The following is a 17,392-nucleotide window of genomic DNA, read 5'->3' as shown; positions in this document are numbered from 1 at the left end:
GATATAGTTTTTTGTATTTCTTTTCATCCATTTCTCTCAGCTCCTTCGACTGTTTTCAAGCTTGACATGCATATATTGTGTTCTTCTACAAGCTGGTGTGCCTACATTTTGTTAGATGAACGATTGATTATGATTGTGTTGTATTTCGGTAGAGATTGACTTGTGTGGCCTGTTATCAACTTCGGCTTCACTGCGTCTCCCACTGAATCATGTTTCTAAGACGTTGCCATGCAACCCAGTACATTGGCAGGTTTGCAGTGTGCTTGTCAGCAGTGTTTTTTCACTGTAGTTCAGACAGATAAGGGAGAACTGATGAGATAGCAGCAGTGGGTCGGTCAGTGTCCCTGATTTAACATCCCTGTCTGATGAGTTCATACCTATTCATAAAACATTGATAGATAGGTCTATCTATGGCTCTGTAGTTACCCAGACACTATCTCTAAGAGTTGTAGAGATGTGTGGAAATGAAGGAATTCAGTATGTTACTTGCGTGTACGATGGTCCTAAATTTAGATTTAGGTTAGGGCTGGGTGTTTACATTAGGGTCCTATTTTTGTTTCTACCCCATTTCTCTGTGTGTAATTTTCAACGTTTGGGTCATGGCATATTTTTTATAATGCCCTTCAGCTCTGTGCGTATGGGTTCCTTCCCCCAGCCCCCAATAACTGATGGACACACACAGGCAGACACACACACAAACAAGAACACACTGGCCCACTTTACACACACACACACACACACACACACACACACACACACACACACACACACACACACACACACACACACACACACACACACACACACACACACACACACACACACACACACACACACACACACACACACACACACACACACACACACACAGGAACACACTGGCCCACTGGACACACACACACACAAACAGGAACATACTGGACACACACACAGGCAGGAACACACTGGCCCACTGGACACACACACACAGAGAGAGACAGGCACACATTGGCCTACTGGACACACACACACAGGCACACACTGGCCCACTGGACACACACACACAGAGAGAGACAGGCACACACTGGCCCACTGGACACACACACACACGCAGGCAGCCACTAGACACACACACACACAAAGGCAGGCACACACTGGCCCACTGGAAATATACACATACAGACAGGCACACACTGGCCCACTGGACACACACACAGACAGGAACACACTGGCACACTGGACACACACACATACAGACAGGCACACACTGGCCCACTGGACACACACACACACACACACAGACAGGCACACACTGGCCCATTGGACACACAGACACATTCAGGCAGGTACACACTGGACACGTACACATACAGACAGGCACACACTGGCCCACTGGACACACACACAGACAGGAACACACTGGCCCACTGGACACACACACACACAGACAGGAACACACTGGCCCACTGGACACACACACACAAACAGACAGACAGGTACACACTGGACACGCAGACACAAAGGCAGGCATACACTGCCCCACTGGACACGTACACATACAGACAGGCACACACTGGCCCACTGGACACACACACACAGACCGACAGGTACACACTGGCCCACTGGACACACACACACAGACCGACAGGTACACACTGGCCCACTGGACACACACACAGACACAGACCGACAGGTACACACTGGCCCACTGGACACAAACACACACACACACACGTAGGCACACACTGGCCCACTGGACACACACACACACAAACAGACAGACAGGTACACACTGGCCCACTGGACACACACACACACAGACACAGACCGACAGGTACACACTGGCCCACTGGACACGTACACATACACAGACAGGCACACACTGGCCCATTGGACACACACACGCACAGGCACACACTCACACAGACAGGCACACACTGGCCCACTGGACACACACACACACAGACACAGAACGACAGGTACACACTGGCCCACTGGACACACACACACACAGACACAGACCGACAGGTACACACTAGCCCACTGGACACACACACACACAGATACAGACCGACAGGTACACACTGGCCCACTGGACACACACACACACAGACACAGACCGACAGGTACACACTGGCCCACTGGACACACACACACACAGACACAGAACGACAGGTACACACTGGCCCACTGGACACACACACATATACACACATACACGTAGGCACACACTGGCCCACTGGACGCCCACCAACACGCACACACTGGCCCACTGGACACACACACACACACAAACAGACAGACAGGTACACACTGGCCCACTGGATACACACACACAGACAGACAGGTACACACTGGCCCACTGGACACACACCAACACGTGCACACTGGCCCACTGGACACCCACACACACATAGACAGGCATACACTGGCCCACTGGACACACACACACAAGCCCACTGCACACACCAGACAGGATGGCTGACATTTTACGGGCTCCTAACCAACTGTGCTGTTTTGTTAATTTTTTTTCGCATTGTTTGTAACTTATTATGTACATAAAGTGACTTCTACCGTCTCTTATGACTGAAAAGAGCTTCTGGACATCGGAACTGGACGAAGATTTTTTTCTTCAATGAGTCGAAGGATTTACTGCTTTACAGAGAACAGATCCAAATCCCCGTCATTCGCGTGATGAAAAGGCGGAGATACCGAGGAAAGAGGTCGGGGTGCCTTGTTAGAATTCGTAGACGAGTGAGTAAGTCACCATTACCATCGGTTCTATTGGCCAATGCACAATCACTGGAAAACAAACTCTGTGATCTACGGTGGAGACTATCCAACCAACAGGACATTAAAAACAGTAATATCTTATGTTTCCCCGAGTCTTGGCTGAACGACGACATGGATAATATAGAGCGGGCTTGTTTTTCTGTGTATCGCCAGGGCAAATGTTAAAGAAGTCTCGAGATATTGCTCACCTGAGGTAGTGTACCTCATGATAAGCTTTAGACCACACTATCTACCAAGAGAGTTCTCATCTATATTATTCGTAGCCGTCTATATACCACCACAAACCGATGCTTGCAATAAGACCGCACTCAACGAACTGTATAAAGCCATAAGCAAACAAGAAAATGCTCATCCAAAAGCGGTGCTCCTAGTGGCCGGCAGCTTTAATGCAGTCAAACTTAAATCAGTTTTACCTCATTTCTACCAGCATGTCACATGTGCAACCAGAGGAAAAACATTTCTAGACCACCTTTACTCCACACACAGAGATGCATACAAAGCTCTCCTTCGCCCTCCATTTGGCAAATATGACCATAATTATATCCTCCTGATTTCCTGCTTACATGCAAAAACTAAAGCAAGAAGTACCAGTGACTCGATGACGCGGATGATACGCTACAGGTGCACCAATGTGTCGGAGGAAACACTGTGCATGTATTGCGCCCGGCCCACAACAGGAATCGCTAGTGCGAGATGGGACAAGAACATCCCTGCCGGCCAAACCCTCGCCTAACCCGGACGACGCTGGGCCAATTGTGCGCCGCCCCATGGCTCTCCCGGGCCGTGGCCAGCTGCGACAGAGCTTGAACCAGGATCTCTAGTGGCACAGCTAGTGCCTTAGACCACTGCGCCACTCGGGAGGCCCCCAGTAAATATTTTCTTAGCTCTGTTTCTCGAGCATAAGCATTTCACATTAAGGTTTACACCTGTTTTATGCGGTGCACATGATAAATAAGATTTGATTTGATGGAAGTTTGAAAGAAGGGTTCTTAATCTCCCCGGGTGTTGCCCACAAACACGCATGGAATGGACGTTCAGACTCAAAGTATATCTTGTTGTTTTTGCCATGGATGGCTCTTGTCCAATGGCTGTCCAGTAATGCATGATTGACATGTGTGATCAGTACCTGTACCTGACAAGATGCTCTGGGATTTAGGTGATTTTTTCCCCAGGAAGGATGAGACTTTATTTTACAGTCATGTTGCAAAGGGTATTTATAGCAAGATATTTCATAGGAAAATATGTGGTAAAAATCTAATCTTATGTTGTGAAGTAGCAGGTCTTCCTGGTAACTGTAGACTACTTCACAGGCATCAACACAAATGCAGGTGCATTTTGTAATTGCACATTACATTGCTTTTTTCCAGTGAACTCTAAGATACCACACTCACTTTAATTTTGGTTATGACCAATCAGCCATTTTACAGTGATGTTTCTAATTAAATAACAGGTAAATAGTTCACAATTTCTACAGTCCACTAGTTATGAAGTGTAGCTTAACTTTTTTTACCCACCGCCTATTGAGTAGGGATAGGCGGGCTGCGTGGAGTTGTCTCTCTCTACAGAGGAAATGACTTGCACACTGAGGTACCGGCTTCATGACACAGTGAAATTATCTTCTGAGTGCTGGGCGGGGTGGATCATTTCCTGTATTGCTGAGCTCTAAGGGGAGATGAGCCGTGTCAATGTGAGCGTCAGCGTGTGTCTGTGTGCTTCTTCTCCTCAAATAGTAGTTCTGTGTGAGGTACGTCCTTTATTGGGAAGTGGAGTGGAGATTATGAAACAGCTGGCATCAAGCTGTATAGTGTACACTGACTTCTGCAGAGTAGAGAGACGGACAAACTGGGGGTTGAGAAAGAGACGCATGTACAGTTGAATTCGGAAGTTTGCATACACTTAGGTTGGAGTCATAACAAACTCATTTTTCAACCACTCCACAAAATTCTTGTTAACAATCTATAGTTTTGGAAAGTTGGTTAAGACATCTACTTTGTGCATGACACAAGTCATTTTTCCAACAATCGTTTACAAACAGATTATTTCACATATCATTTACTGTATCACAATTCCAGTGGATCAGAAGTTTACATGCACTAAGTTGATTGTGCTTTTAAACAGCTTGGGAATGATGTCATGGCTTTAGAAGCTTCTGATAGGCTAATTGACATAATTTTAGTCAATTGGAGGTGTGTCTGTGGATGTATTTCAAGGCCTGCCTTCAAACTCAGTGCCTCTTTGCTTGATATCATGGGAAAATCAAAAGAAATCAGCCAAGACCTCAGAAAAAAATTGTAGACCTCCACAAGTCTGGTTCATCCTTGGGAGCAATTTCCAAACGCCTGAAGGTACCACGTTCATCTGTACAAACAATAGTATGCAAGTATAAATAACATGGGACCACGCAGCCGTCATACCGCTCAGGAAGGAGACACTTTCTGTCTCCTAGAGATGAACATACTTTGGTGCGGAAAGTGCAAATCAATCCCAGAACAACAGCAAAGGACCTTGTGAAGATGCTGGAGGAAACAGTTACAAAAGTATCTATATCCACAGTAAATTGAGTTCTAGATCGACATAACCTGAAAGGCCGCTCAGCAAGGAAGAAGCCTCTGCTCCATGAAAAGCCAGACTGCGGTTTGCAACTGCGCATGGGGACAAAGATCATACTTTTTGGAGAAATGTCCTCTGGTCTGATAAAACAAAAATAGAACTGTTTGGCCATAATGACCATTGTTATGTTTGGAGGTAAAAGGGGAATGTTGCAAGCCGAAGAACACCATCATAACTGTGAAGAACAGGGGTGGCAGCATCATGTTGTGGGGGTGCTTTGCTGCAGGAGGGACTGGTGCACTTCATTAAATCGATGGCATCATGAGGTTGGAAAATTATGTGGATATATTTAAGCAACATCTCAAGACATCAGTCAGGAAGTTAAAGCTTGGTCGCAAATGGGTCTTCCAAATGGCCAATGACACCAAGCATTCTTCCAACGTTGTGGCAAATGGCTCAAGGACAGCAAAGTCAAGGTATTGGAGTGGCCATCACAAAGCTTGTGGAAGGCTACCCAAAATGTTTGACTCAAGTTAAACAATTTAAAGGCAATGCTACCAAATACTAATTGAGTGTCTGTAAACTTCTGACCTACGACATTTCACATTCTTAAAATAAAGTGGTGATCCTTACTGACCTAAGACAGGGAATCTTTACTCGGACTAAATGTCAGGAATTGTGAAAAACTGAGTTTAAATGTATTTGGCTACAGTGTATGCAAACCTCCGACTTCAACTGTAGGATCTGAAAGGTTCTAGGAAGGTCTGTTGTAATGTTTTTCTCGGCACATATGAAGATGAATGTTATAATTGTTGTAATGTTATTCTTGACACATCTTCATACAAATATCTGAGAGAATGACAGCTGTCAAATCCACTGCCCTACATTCTCTGTGTTTTATGCTTGTTATGTCAATTCCAATTCAATGTTATGGAATTTTTATTAGATCACATTTTATGCCCAATTCCTGAATTAAATGAATTGAAATGGACACATGTTATACTCAATTTTTGTGGTACTTAAATGTCCTCATTGTTTTGGGTAAAAAGTTTAATTACACCCCAGAAATAACGCTCCCACATTCACTTTGCTTGATTGCATGTTATGTTGGTTTATCTTTTCCAATTAATGACTTTTCTTCTTTCTCTATTTCAGGATTCTATCAATGCCTTCGTTCTAGATCTAGACTACCCTGCCCTACGGAAAAACAAAAATGTAGAAACCTTTTTAAACAGATGTAAGTATGTTTGGTAATAGTAAAGATGTGAATGTGTGTGTGTGGATGTGTGTGTGTGTGCGGATGGCTGACTCCTCTCTTCTCCGTGCAGATGAGAAGGTGATGGGGCACCTACGGGACTTTCAGATGAAGTCTGACGACTTTGACAGGGTGAAGGTGATCGGCAGAGGGGCGTTTGGGGAGGTTCAGCTGGTGAGATGTATTTATTTGTGTATTTCATCAAGATGTTAAGCATCTGCGTATTGCGTACACCACTTAGTTTTGACTCTCCCTTTGTGTCTTTTTCCATCTCTATTTTTGTCTCTTTAAATCCTTTGTTTCCGCCAGGTTCGACACAAAGCCTCTCAGAAAGTGTACGCCATGAAGCTGCTGAGCAAGTTTGAGATGATAAAACGTTCAGACTCTGCCTTTTTCTGGGAGGAGAGGGATATTATGGCCTTCGCCAACAGTCCATGGGTCGTACAAGTAAGACCTGACACACACACACACACACCTATATACTCAACCGGGATTCGTCGGACCAGGCAATGTTTTTCCACTCCTCAGTTGTCCAGTGTTGGTGATCGCGTGCCCACTGGAGCCACTTCTTCTTGTTTTTAGCTGATAGGCGTGGAACCCGGTGCTTTTGTCTGCTGCAATCGCCCCTCCGTGACAAGGACCGATGAGGTGTGCGTTCCCGAGATGCCGTTCTGCACACCACTGTTGTTCTGAGACCTCTCATCAACTAGCTGTTTTCGCCCACAGGACTGCCGCTGACATGATGTTTTTTGTTTGTCGCACCATTCTCGGTAAACCCTGGATACTGTTGTGTGTGAAATGCCCAGGAGGCCGGCCGTTTTCTGAGATACTGGAACCGGCGCACATGGCCACGCTCAGCCGCTTAAGTCACTCGTTTTGCCCATTCCAAGGTTAAATCGAACAGTAACTTAATGTCTTGTTGCCGGTCTGCCTGCCTTATATAGCAAGCCACGGCCACGTAACTCACTGTCTGTAGGAGCAAACCATTTTCATAAACGGGTTGGTGTACTTAATAAACTGGCCACTGAGTGTATAATATATTGTATAACAAGACAGGACAAAAACAGATTTTAAAACGATCTGCACAAACAATATCAAATCAAAATTGTGTGATGGAAGATAAACCCTGTAAGTTGTATTGTCTTTGCTTTCCGGTCTGTGTCTAGTTGTGCTGTGCCTTCCAAGACGACCGTTACCTTTACATGGTGATGGAGTACATGCCTGGAGGGGACCTGGTGAACCTCACCAGTACCTACGATGTGCCTGAGAAGTGGGCCCGGTTCTACACGGCCGAGGTAGTCATGGCACTGGATGCCATCCACTCCCTGGGTTTCATCCACCGCGACGTCAAGCCTGACAACATGCTCCTGGACCGCCACGGACACCTCAAACTGGCCGACTTCGGAACCTGCATGAAGATGGACTCTGTGAGGACCACATTTTCCAATTGTTCCAGCTGTGCAGTGTGCTAAAGAGAGCATTACTCACAATACTTCCAGCGGAATAGCTTGTGCCTAGCTGTGCTATAAGTTAACACTTATTTGATAAGCGCTCATTAAAACTTAACTGTATATACTTGATGATTCATACTTGGTTTGCTTGAGAAAATGTGTCTAACTGAAGGATTGACTGGTTACAGACTGGGATGGTGCACTGTGACACAGCGGTTGGCACTCCAGACTACATCTCTCCAGAGGTTCTAAAGTCGCAGGGTGGAGATGGTTACTACGGACGGGAGTGTGACTGGTGGTCTGTAGGGGTCTTCATCTTCGAGATGCTAGTCGGTGAGTTGGGGTTGACTTAACTCCTTGGTGTTTATGTTCCCGGTCTTTGTTTGTCTAAAAATAATGACTCAGAATCTTAGTTTACACTAACTGAAGATATATCAAGTCTGCCTATAAAAAGATATTGGAGAACTTGTAAGCAAATTGCTTATAAGTAAACATAGTGTCATTATTTCTGTGCTATGTTCCCATTAGGTGACACACCATTCTATGCCGACTCCCTTGTTGGAACATACAGCAAGATCATGGATCACAAGAATTCCCTCAACTTTCCAGATGACGTAGAGATCTCCAAAGACGCCAAAAACCTCATCTGTGCCTTCCTGACAGACAGGTAACAATGATATTAAGAATAATAACCACAGTTCCAGATTTAAACTTCAAGTTACAGTTTGCAAAGTAATTTGTGTAGTAGTCTGACCGATATCCAGACTATTTTCAGAAGGAACTATCCCAGCTTTTTCGCTGGCCACTAACATACAGTTGAAGTCGGAAGTTTACATACACTTAGGTTGGAGTTGTTAAAACTTGTTTTTCAACCACTCCACAAATTTCTTGTTAGCAATCTATAGTTTTGGCATTTTGGTTAGGACATCTACTTTGTGCATGACACAAGTAATGTTTCCAACAATTGTTTACAGACAGATTATTTCACTGTATCACAATTCCAGTGGGTCAGAGGTTTACATACACTAAGTTGACTGCTTTTAAACAGCTTGGAAAATTCCAGAAAATGATGTCATGGCTTTAGAAGCTTCTGATGGGCTGTTTGACATAATTTGAGTCAATTGGAGGTTTATCTGTGGATGTATTTCAAGGCCTACCTTCAAACTCAGTGCCTCTTTGCTTGAGATCATGGGAAAATCAAAAGAAATCAGCTAAGACCTCAGAAAAACAATTGTAGACTTCCACGGGTCCGGTTCATCCTTGGGAGCAATTTCCAAAAGCCTGAAGGTACCACGTTCATCTGTACAACAATAGTACGCAAGTATAAACAACATGGGACCACGCAGCCGTCATACCGCTCAGGAAGGAGACGCTTTCTGTCTCCTAGAGATTAATGTACTTTGGTGCGAAATGTGCAAATCAATCCCAGAACAACAGCAGAGGACCTTGTGAAGATGCTGGAGGAAATAATTACAAAAGTATCTATATCCACAATAAAACAAGTCCTATATCGACATAACCTGAAAGGCCGCTCAGCAAGGAAGAAGCCTCTGCTCCCTGAAAAGCCAGACTGTGGTTTGCAACTGCGCATGGGGACAAAAATCATACTTTTTGGAGAAATGTCCTCTGGTCTGATGAAACAAAAATAGAACTGTTTGGTCATAATGTCCATCGTTATGTTTGGAGGTGAAAGGGGGAGGCTTGCAACCCGTAGAACACCATCCCAATTGTGAAGCACAGGGGTGGCAGCATCATGTTGTGGGGGTGCTTTGCTGCAGGAGTGACTGGTGCAATTCACAAAATAGATGGCACCATGAGGATGGAAAAGTATGTGGATATATTGAAGCAACATCTCAAGACATCAGTCAGGAAGTTAAAGCTTGGTCGGAAATGGGTCTTCCAAATGATCAATGACACCAAGCATTCTTCCAAAGTTGTGGCAAATGGCTCAAGGACAACAAAGTCAAGGTATTGGAGTGGCCATCACAGAGCCCTGACCTCAATCCTATGGAGAATTTTTGGGCAGAACAAGCGTATGAAAAAGTGTATGCGAGCAAGGAGGCCTACAAACCTGACTCAGTTACACCAGCTCTGTCAGGAGGAATGGGCCAAAATGTATTGTGGGAAGCTTGTGGAAGGCTACCTGAAACGTTTGATCCAAGTTAAACAATTTAAAGGCAATGCTACAAAATACTAATTGAGTGTATGTAAACTTCTGACCCACTGGAAATGTGATGAAAGAAATAAAAGCTGAAGTAAATAATTCTCTCTACTATTATTCTGACATTTCACATTCTTAAAATAAAGTGGTGATCCTAACTGACCTAAGACGGGGAATTTTTACTAGGATTAAATGTCAGGAATTGTGAAAAACTGAGTTCATTTTATTTGTCTAAGGTTTATGTAAACTTCCGACTTCAACTAAGTCTATGGCCCTGTTTTCGGTTTTTAGGGAGGTGCGACTGGGCCGCAACGGGGTGGAGGAGATCAAACGACACCCCTTTTTCAAGAATGACCAATGGAACTTCGACAGCATCAGAAATAGTAGGTGTCTGCCATACAGCCAAGTACATTTGATTATTTGATCATATAAGATCATCCTGGTACAATAGAAAACATATTACATATGGTTACCTAGAAATGACATAAATAACATCAATATTTCCTTCTTTCCCCCCCCACCTCTCCTCCCACTCTCCTTCTCACTGTTTAGCGGCGGCTCCTGTGGTTCCAGAGTTGAGCAGTGACATTGACACTAGCAACTTTGATGAGATAGAAGATGACAAGGGTGACGTGGAGACCTTTCCTACTCCTAAGGCTTTTGTGGGAAACCAGCTTCCTTTCGTCGGCTTCACATACTTCAAGGAAGACCAGTAAGTCTGCAGACTTCATGTCTTACTTTCACAGTCCTTCCTCATCATGGACAGTATTTTTTTACTTAGTAACTCATGTGTAGTGGATATCTTACGTTTCACACAAGCTTTGATTATGTTAAAAACTCTGAAAGTGTGTATTAATGTGTGTATGTGTGTGAGCTGTTAGTTCTTCATCAAATACCAATGTGTTTCCTCCAGGTTGCTAAGCGGTGTGAATAACTCTACAGTTGTGACCGTGAACTCAACAGCCTTGAAAGGAGAGGTGGGTACCTACTTGCCTGTCATATACATATCGTTCTCTTTTAATTATTTGTTTTGATATCACATGTGGCGGATTTGCAAGGATCCCCTACTCTCAGAAGAACCTAACAAAAGCACTCTCGGGATCCCCTACTAGGATCCCCTACTCTCGGAAGCGTAAAGCGTCTGTTGGAGACACAGGTAGAGTGGTGAATGAGGTGAGCCCCTCACCTTCCTTAAAAGGAGCCACTCTCCCGCCTTCTGGTTATTCTCGCTTCTCTCCCTCACAAAGAGAATTAACATTACTCTCCAGTGCTCAGATTGACTGGATGCCTGTTTTCCTGCTTGATTGCTCACAAGTGAACCGTGAAGGATATCGCTGCCTAGTGTAGGTCTCGGTCTCGAGAGGTTTAGTACTGACCGGAAGGTTTTCGTTTTGTGTAGAAATTACTTTTCTACTTCTGTCTCTGTTGGTAGCTTCCCGGCTAGCTATTGAGACTCTGTTAGCCCACTCTGCAAGGCTAACTTGGGAAGCTCGCCGTACCTGCAACACGGTAGCATTGCTAGCTCCCTTTTCTCATCTAGATTAAACTATGCTCACCCATTGTGTTAACTAGACCGTCCGTCTCAGCCTCACGGCTCCTTCAGTCACAGGAGCACACTATCTGAAGGCTAACTTCGCCCCCGCACGGTTTCCTTCAACTAGTACTGAGCTAGCTACAGTTACTGCTAGCTAATGCCACTCTAGCCTCGTGGCTATAGCGTTCTACTTTGCTCATTATTGCTAGCTGTTAGCCGCAAGGCTTCTAACTAGCTAGCTTATTACACCATTTACACAAGATATTTTTGGCTAGCCACCAGCCACTATCTAAGCTACACCATATGCACGTTGCTCTTACAACCAGCATCTTGCTGTTGCCTGGCAAGCCTTGTTCCTTTATGGCAGAATACAATGTCTGGTAGAGGGGGGAGAGGGATTTTAGAGCCCTGCTGGCATTGAGGGCTATAGCCTGGACCATGGTGGGAAGGATCTTCTCATCCACTATGGCTCTGTTGAACAGGGGCCCGAAAAAACAATAGCCACTATTATCATGTCCCAGGAAGAGACTAGCCCAGCACTCGAACCCCCACGTTCTTGTGCTTGTGGTTCCATGATTGTAGGGAAAGGTTCCAAACCTCTGTGCATCAATAAGGAACATCCCCATGAGAGGCTCGACGACCCTGAGTCCCGGGAGCACTGCAAACTGCTGACAAGGGCAGGTCTGAAGAAGAGGCTTTAAATGTGCTTCTATATCGGTAGCCCCTTTCTCCTCCAAGCCAACAGCGACAGCTGTGGCTCAGCTCCCCGCAACCATGCCCATTTGGGGCTAGACCATAGATAGCCTCAACTCCCTCCCTTCACTATTGGACGATATAGTGTCAGGGGAAGGCGAGTTAGGGGATGATGAGGATGAGGATGGAATTAATCTCACGGATATCCTCGAGATAACTCAGGAGATGGGGGCTGACCCCGTTCTTAGGCCCTGAGAGCAGTGGAACTGCCCCTCTTCCTTTGGAGTTTGGGCTCCTTCATCTCTGCAAACAAGCCGTGGCCAGACTCTGCATTGAGTGGCCATCTCCTGTGGGAGCTCAGCGTCCGTTAAGGGACTCCTGTCTCATACAGCGTCGATTTAAAATAGCTGCTCCATGCATTATCAGTTTGCCTCAGATAAGCTAAGAACTAGTGGGATAAACCCCTAACTAGCTAAATTCTTGCTAGGGGTACCCCTAGCCTGGACATATAGAAGAATCCGAGTTTGGCAACCCTCCCGCAGTGGAGCCGTCACTGGCTGACCATCTCAGCCCCTTGCGCCGTGTTACTAAAGACCGACTGGATGCCCCAGTGACACTCAAGGAGTTGTTCGGGCTAACTGTTGCCGCCATGCGGCCAAAGTGTGCCATGCACAAGAATAAAGGCGAAGCACGTGGCAGCCGTTGGTTCCTGTATATAGCCCCAGCCTCACTGCTGGGAAGGGGTAATAAGCTGTCCTTGGGGGACTGAGGCCCCTGAACCAGGCCAAACCTGTAGGGAAGCAGTCTTACGATGCAGCCGCAACAAACAACCTCTCTAACCTTCCTGAGGGAGATAAGAAGGGCTGGAGAACCCAGCGCGGCTTAGAAGGATAGTGTGCAAGACCTATGGCTCTCTGCCCTACCCTCCTTTTTCGGGTTTAACGTTTTCTGCTCCTTCCCCTCTCCAAGTTTTGCAGCAGTGGGAAGGCAGGGCTGCGTTGCGACAACCCTATTCTCAAGGCCCCCCCCGTGCCTTCTCGGATTTTCAGCCAGGGGCAGTAAAGTCAGCATGGGAGCCCTCCCTCTGTTCTCACCGACATTCGAAGCAGGATGGCATTCGGTCTGATGACATCCACTGTGGCCCTTTTTACATATTGTGTGAGGCATTTTTGCCTCTGACTGCTATGGCACGAGCTATCCCAGTCAAGCCAGCTCTGGTATGCGCCGATGACGGTTTTCCCACCAGAGGGTGCTGCGACTTTATACAACAAGGCAGGGGAACTCTAACCGCATTTGCTTCCTTGTTCTACGGGAGAGTAGGTTTCCAGGGCTCACTGTGGGCAGGGCGTTTTTTCCCCCCTCTACATTGCAAATGCGACTTGGCTCTGTTATGGAGAACACTCTCCATTGAGCTAGAGATGAGTCAAAATAGTGGGATGGGGCGCCCTCACCAGGCATCAGAGCCCCAGACTGCTATCTGGTACTCCCGAGTCCACGAAGCTTCGGCTTTTCTTCATCCAGTTTTTTACTGCAATTGGTTCATGCAGCCGGGCCACTGCCTGCTTTGCCTCCCCATCCTACGGGAGTGAGCGGCTGAAGAGATATCTTTGCTCTTAACAACCCTCCCCATGGAGCAGAGCCAAGACATACCAGTTATGTAGCTGTCCTACTGACCAGGATTAGGAATACTGCACTGCAGTTGTTTCCTTCTTCCTACGGCTATATTGCCTGACATCTTACGTCATGGTGCTGGCTGCTCCAGAGAGAGCCCTCTTTCCGCATCTATTTAGACTGACCTGCTGCAGTCTGGTAGAAGCAACAACCCTATGAGGGTCCTGGGAGACCCTATCCCAAAAGACGGTGACCACGCCATTTTGGGGTAGAAGAGCTGACACACCATGGAAAAATTGGGTGTAGAATCTATTTACCAAGTCGAGTTGTTGTCCAAGTCGAGTTGTTGTCGTGTGTTCTATGTGTGAGAAATACACCACCCTACCTCAATCATTTTTTTTCGGAGTGATTCAAAACAATTGTGATGAGACAGATTACATTTTTATTTTAGCAACATTAATGGCAACCAGGGAAAGTGTTGGGGGAGAGGGTGGGTTACCCCGGGTGGCAGTTCTATCCCAAGTTACCCTAACAGGTAGGCCTACATTATATTCACTGTGTTTCTAGAATTATTTGGGGATACAACATTTATTAATATGATTCTAACTAGTTAAAAGATCACATTTGGGATCTGTAATGATTAGCCATATAGGGTAAATGCAGATAGGCAGCTCCATGCTTCAGCCTATTTATTTAGAGCTACATCAGCTGGGCTACAGGTGATCATTCTTATTGCTAATAGCATACCTGATCATATGAACTATGCATAAGCTATATTTATGGTCCATTATGTTAATAATTTTACCGGTATGTTATTAGGCTCATTTCTGGAGGTGGAAAGTATGTTTTAGATGGTGTCAGCATAATTTTATTTTAATTCATTTTGAAGTTTAATGTCCTTTTAAAAAATCACCAGAATGTATCTTCTCCGTCCTTTATACATGGAAATTCTCCAGGGTGGGTCCCCGACCCCCAAAACGGTTGAATGGGTGGTCCCTCTCCCCCCTTGTTTTGGTGGTGCGGGGTCCCCCTCTGCTACATATTTTTCCATAGGAAACACTGCCTCTCCTACAGAATAGTTGACCTATTGGACACTGTTCTTGGGACATATCTCATTCATTGGGAGAGTGGCTCCTTTTAAGGAAGGTGAGGGGCTCACGTCATTCGCCCCTCTACCTGTGTCTCCAACAGACGCTTTACGCTTCCGAGAGTAGGTGATCCTAGCGAATCCCCCACGTGAGATATTTCACTCATAATATCGGAGAACCGGAGTTACAGAAGTAACCTAAGTTATGTAATTATATTTTGTGCATATGAATCTAACGCAACACTATAATAACAATGTCATAACAGGTCACAATAATATAATTCCTTTGTTTGGCTCAATAATTATACACAATAATCTGTCAAGTTGTTAAGCGCTACTGAAACACTTGCGAGGCTTTGCTTCAGTAGCTAAACAACAAGCTAATCCCGTGAAAAAGCTGTCAGCTCTTTGACTTCTGTGCTGACTGAAATGCTTTTGCAGAGCAAATGAAATGTATTTCTTATCTGTTGCAGGATATTGTGATGTTAAGTGTTCTCTATCTCTCTTTAAACAAAGCTCCTCCGAATTGATTTCACTTGTTTATTATGGCTTTGAAAAAACAAGGTCAAATTGTGGTAAAATGAGACGCTCTAGTTTTAGAGCAGAATCCAGGTGAAGTGTGTTGTAACAGTTGCGCCACCTCCTTCCCCTCTTCCTCAAGTCGGCCAAGCTACAGAAGAAACTCCACCAGCTGGAAGAGCAGCTCAATAATGAGATGCAGACCAAAGATGAGCTGGAACACAAGTGCAGGTAGACCCGACATGCCCTGGCCTCATACACACACAATACACCTACTACTATTACTCACTTGCTATGTGATTTAGTCATGTTCTTTATGATATGGGGCGATGAGAATAGTGACATGCACTATGTTCTCTTTCCGTAGAACTTCCACCAGTCGTCTAGAGAAAATCTCCAAAGACCTTGATGAAGAGGTGAGAACTTTGGAGCTACAGTAGCAATAGAGCATACCACTACAGCACACAACTGATAAAAAATATCAACCAAGAAATAATTAGTTGTGCACTTCCAACACTGACCTTTGTGGTGGTGCATTGACAGACGAGTAGCAGAAAGGCTCTGGAGTCGAGTCTGAGGCAGCTGGAGAGAGAGAAGGCTCTACTGCAGCACAAGACTGTGGAGAGCCACCGCAAGGCCGAAAGCGAGGCCGACCGGAAACGCTGCCTGGAGAACGAGGGTGAGACCGCTGGCTGAACACACACACACACACACAGTATACTTTCATATCTAACTTGTGATGTGATCTTCAGTCAACAGCCTCCGAGACCAGCTGGACGATATGAAGAAAAGAAATCAGAACTCGCACATATCCAACGAGAAGAACATTCACTTACAAAGACAGGTGTGGTTTTTTGGGGTATAAAATAACTTGACTGTGTGTTTATGTGCATGTGTTTACATTTGTGATTGGAATGCACATTACAAAGTGTAACTAAGTGATTTGTTATCCAGCTGGACGAGGCCAATGCTCTATTGCGTGCGGAGCAGGAGGCGGCTACGCGGCTGAGGAAGGCCCAGACGGAGGCAGGCAAGCAGCTGCAGGCTCTGGAGGCCGGGGGCAGAGAGCTGCAGGACAAGTGCTGCCTGCTGGAGCGCTCCAAGCTCACTCTGGAGAAGGAGTGTATCGGGCTGCAGGCAGCACTGGAGGCTGAGAGGAGAGAGCACAGCCAGGGCTCAGAGACCATCGCAGACATGCAGGGTTAGTGGGTATTTTGTTTGTGTGGGAGAGACTGTGTGTATTTATTCACAGTATGATTTAGCCTTTGGTGACATTTCTCTGTCTCTTTAGGGCGAATCTCAGGGCTGGAGGATGAGGTTCGGCAGGTGAGACAAGCCCTATCCAAAGCAGAGACAGAGAAAAGACTACTACAGGAGAAACTCACCGACCTGGAGAAGGTAAACTTCCACACTTTCTTATGCTCTTACCCTCTCTATTTTATGCACTCTCACTTCCTAACCTTCTCTCTCTCTTCTACTCTCCCGTAGGAGAAGAGCAGCAAGGAGATAGACATGACGTACAAGCTGAAGGTGTTGCAGCAGGGGCTGGAGCAGGAGGAGGCGTCGCACAAAGCCACCAAGGCACGGCTTGCAGACAAGAGCAAGATTGAGTCGATCGAGGGCGCCAAGTCTGAGGCCATGAAGGGTAAGGCCCTTCCTGAGTTATCAGGTATGACAAAGGACAGGAATCCATCTTCGGTAAAGAAACTAGACTGTGGTCAGCAGGGTCAAATCCAATTCAATAAATCATTCTTCTCCC

The 17,392-nt window shown here is 45.8% G+C and overlaps 1 protein-coding gene across 3 annotated transcripts in view; it reads left to right on the top strand.

Annotated features, from left to right (window-relative positions):
• rock2a (rho-associated, coiled-coil containing protein kinase 2a) overlaps positions 1–17,392 on the top strand; it is a 51,667-nt gene that overhangs the window by 18,220 nt on the left and 16,055 nt on the right. For 2 of the 3 annotated variants that reach the window (XM_035743150.2, XM_035743152.2), the window contains exons 2-17: positions 6,478–6,559; positions 6,651–6,751; positions 6,887–7,024; positions 7,744–8,004; positions 8,217–8,361; positions 8,557–8,695; positions 10,481–10,572; positions 10,742–10,901; positions 11,103–11,166; positions 15,776–15,864; positions 16,001–16,049; positions 16,177–16,312; positions 16,386–16,477; positions 16,588–16,834; positions 16,925–17,031; positions 17,122–17,302. In XM_035743150.2, the coding sequence (XP_035599043.1) occupies positions 6,478–6,559; positions 6,651–6,751; positions 6,887–7,024; positions 7,744–8,004; positions 8,217–8,361; positions 8,557–8,695; positions 10,481–10,572; positions 10,742–10,901; positions 11,103–11,166; positions 15,776–15,864; positions 16,001–16,049; positions 16,177–16,312; positions 16,386–16,477; positions 16,588–16,834; positions 16,925–17,031; positions 17,122–17,302 (2,083 nt within the window). The remainder of the gene's footprint in view (positions 1–6,477; positions 6,560–6,650; positions 6,752–6,886; positions 7,025–7,743; positions 8,005–8,216; positions 8,362–8,556; positions 8,696–10,480; positions 10,573–10,741; positions 10,902–11,102; positions 11,167–15,775; positions 15,865–16,000; positions 16,050–16,176; positions 16,313–16,385; positions 16,478–16,587; positions 16,835–16,924; positions 17,032–17,121; positions 17,303–17,392) is intronic. The other variant, XM_035743151.2, reaches the window with a different exon arrangement.

This window comes from Oncorhynchus keta, chromosome 29 (assembly GCF_023373465.1).
Source record: "Oncorhynchus keta strain PuntledgeMale-10-30-2019 chromosome 29, Oket_V2, whole genome shotgun sequence".
Taxonomy (NCBI): domain Eukaryota; kingdom Metazoa; phylum Chordata; class Actinopteri; order Salmoniformes; family Salmonidae; genus Oncorhynchus; species Oncorhynchus keta.
Note: the sequence above shows the minus strand (reverse complement) of the source record. Positions and strands in the feature narration are given on the sequence as shown.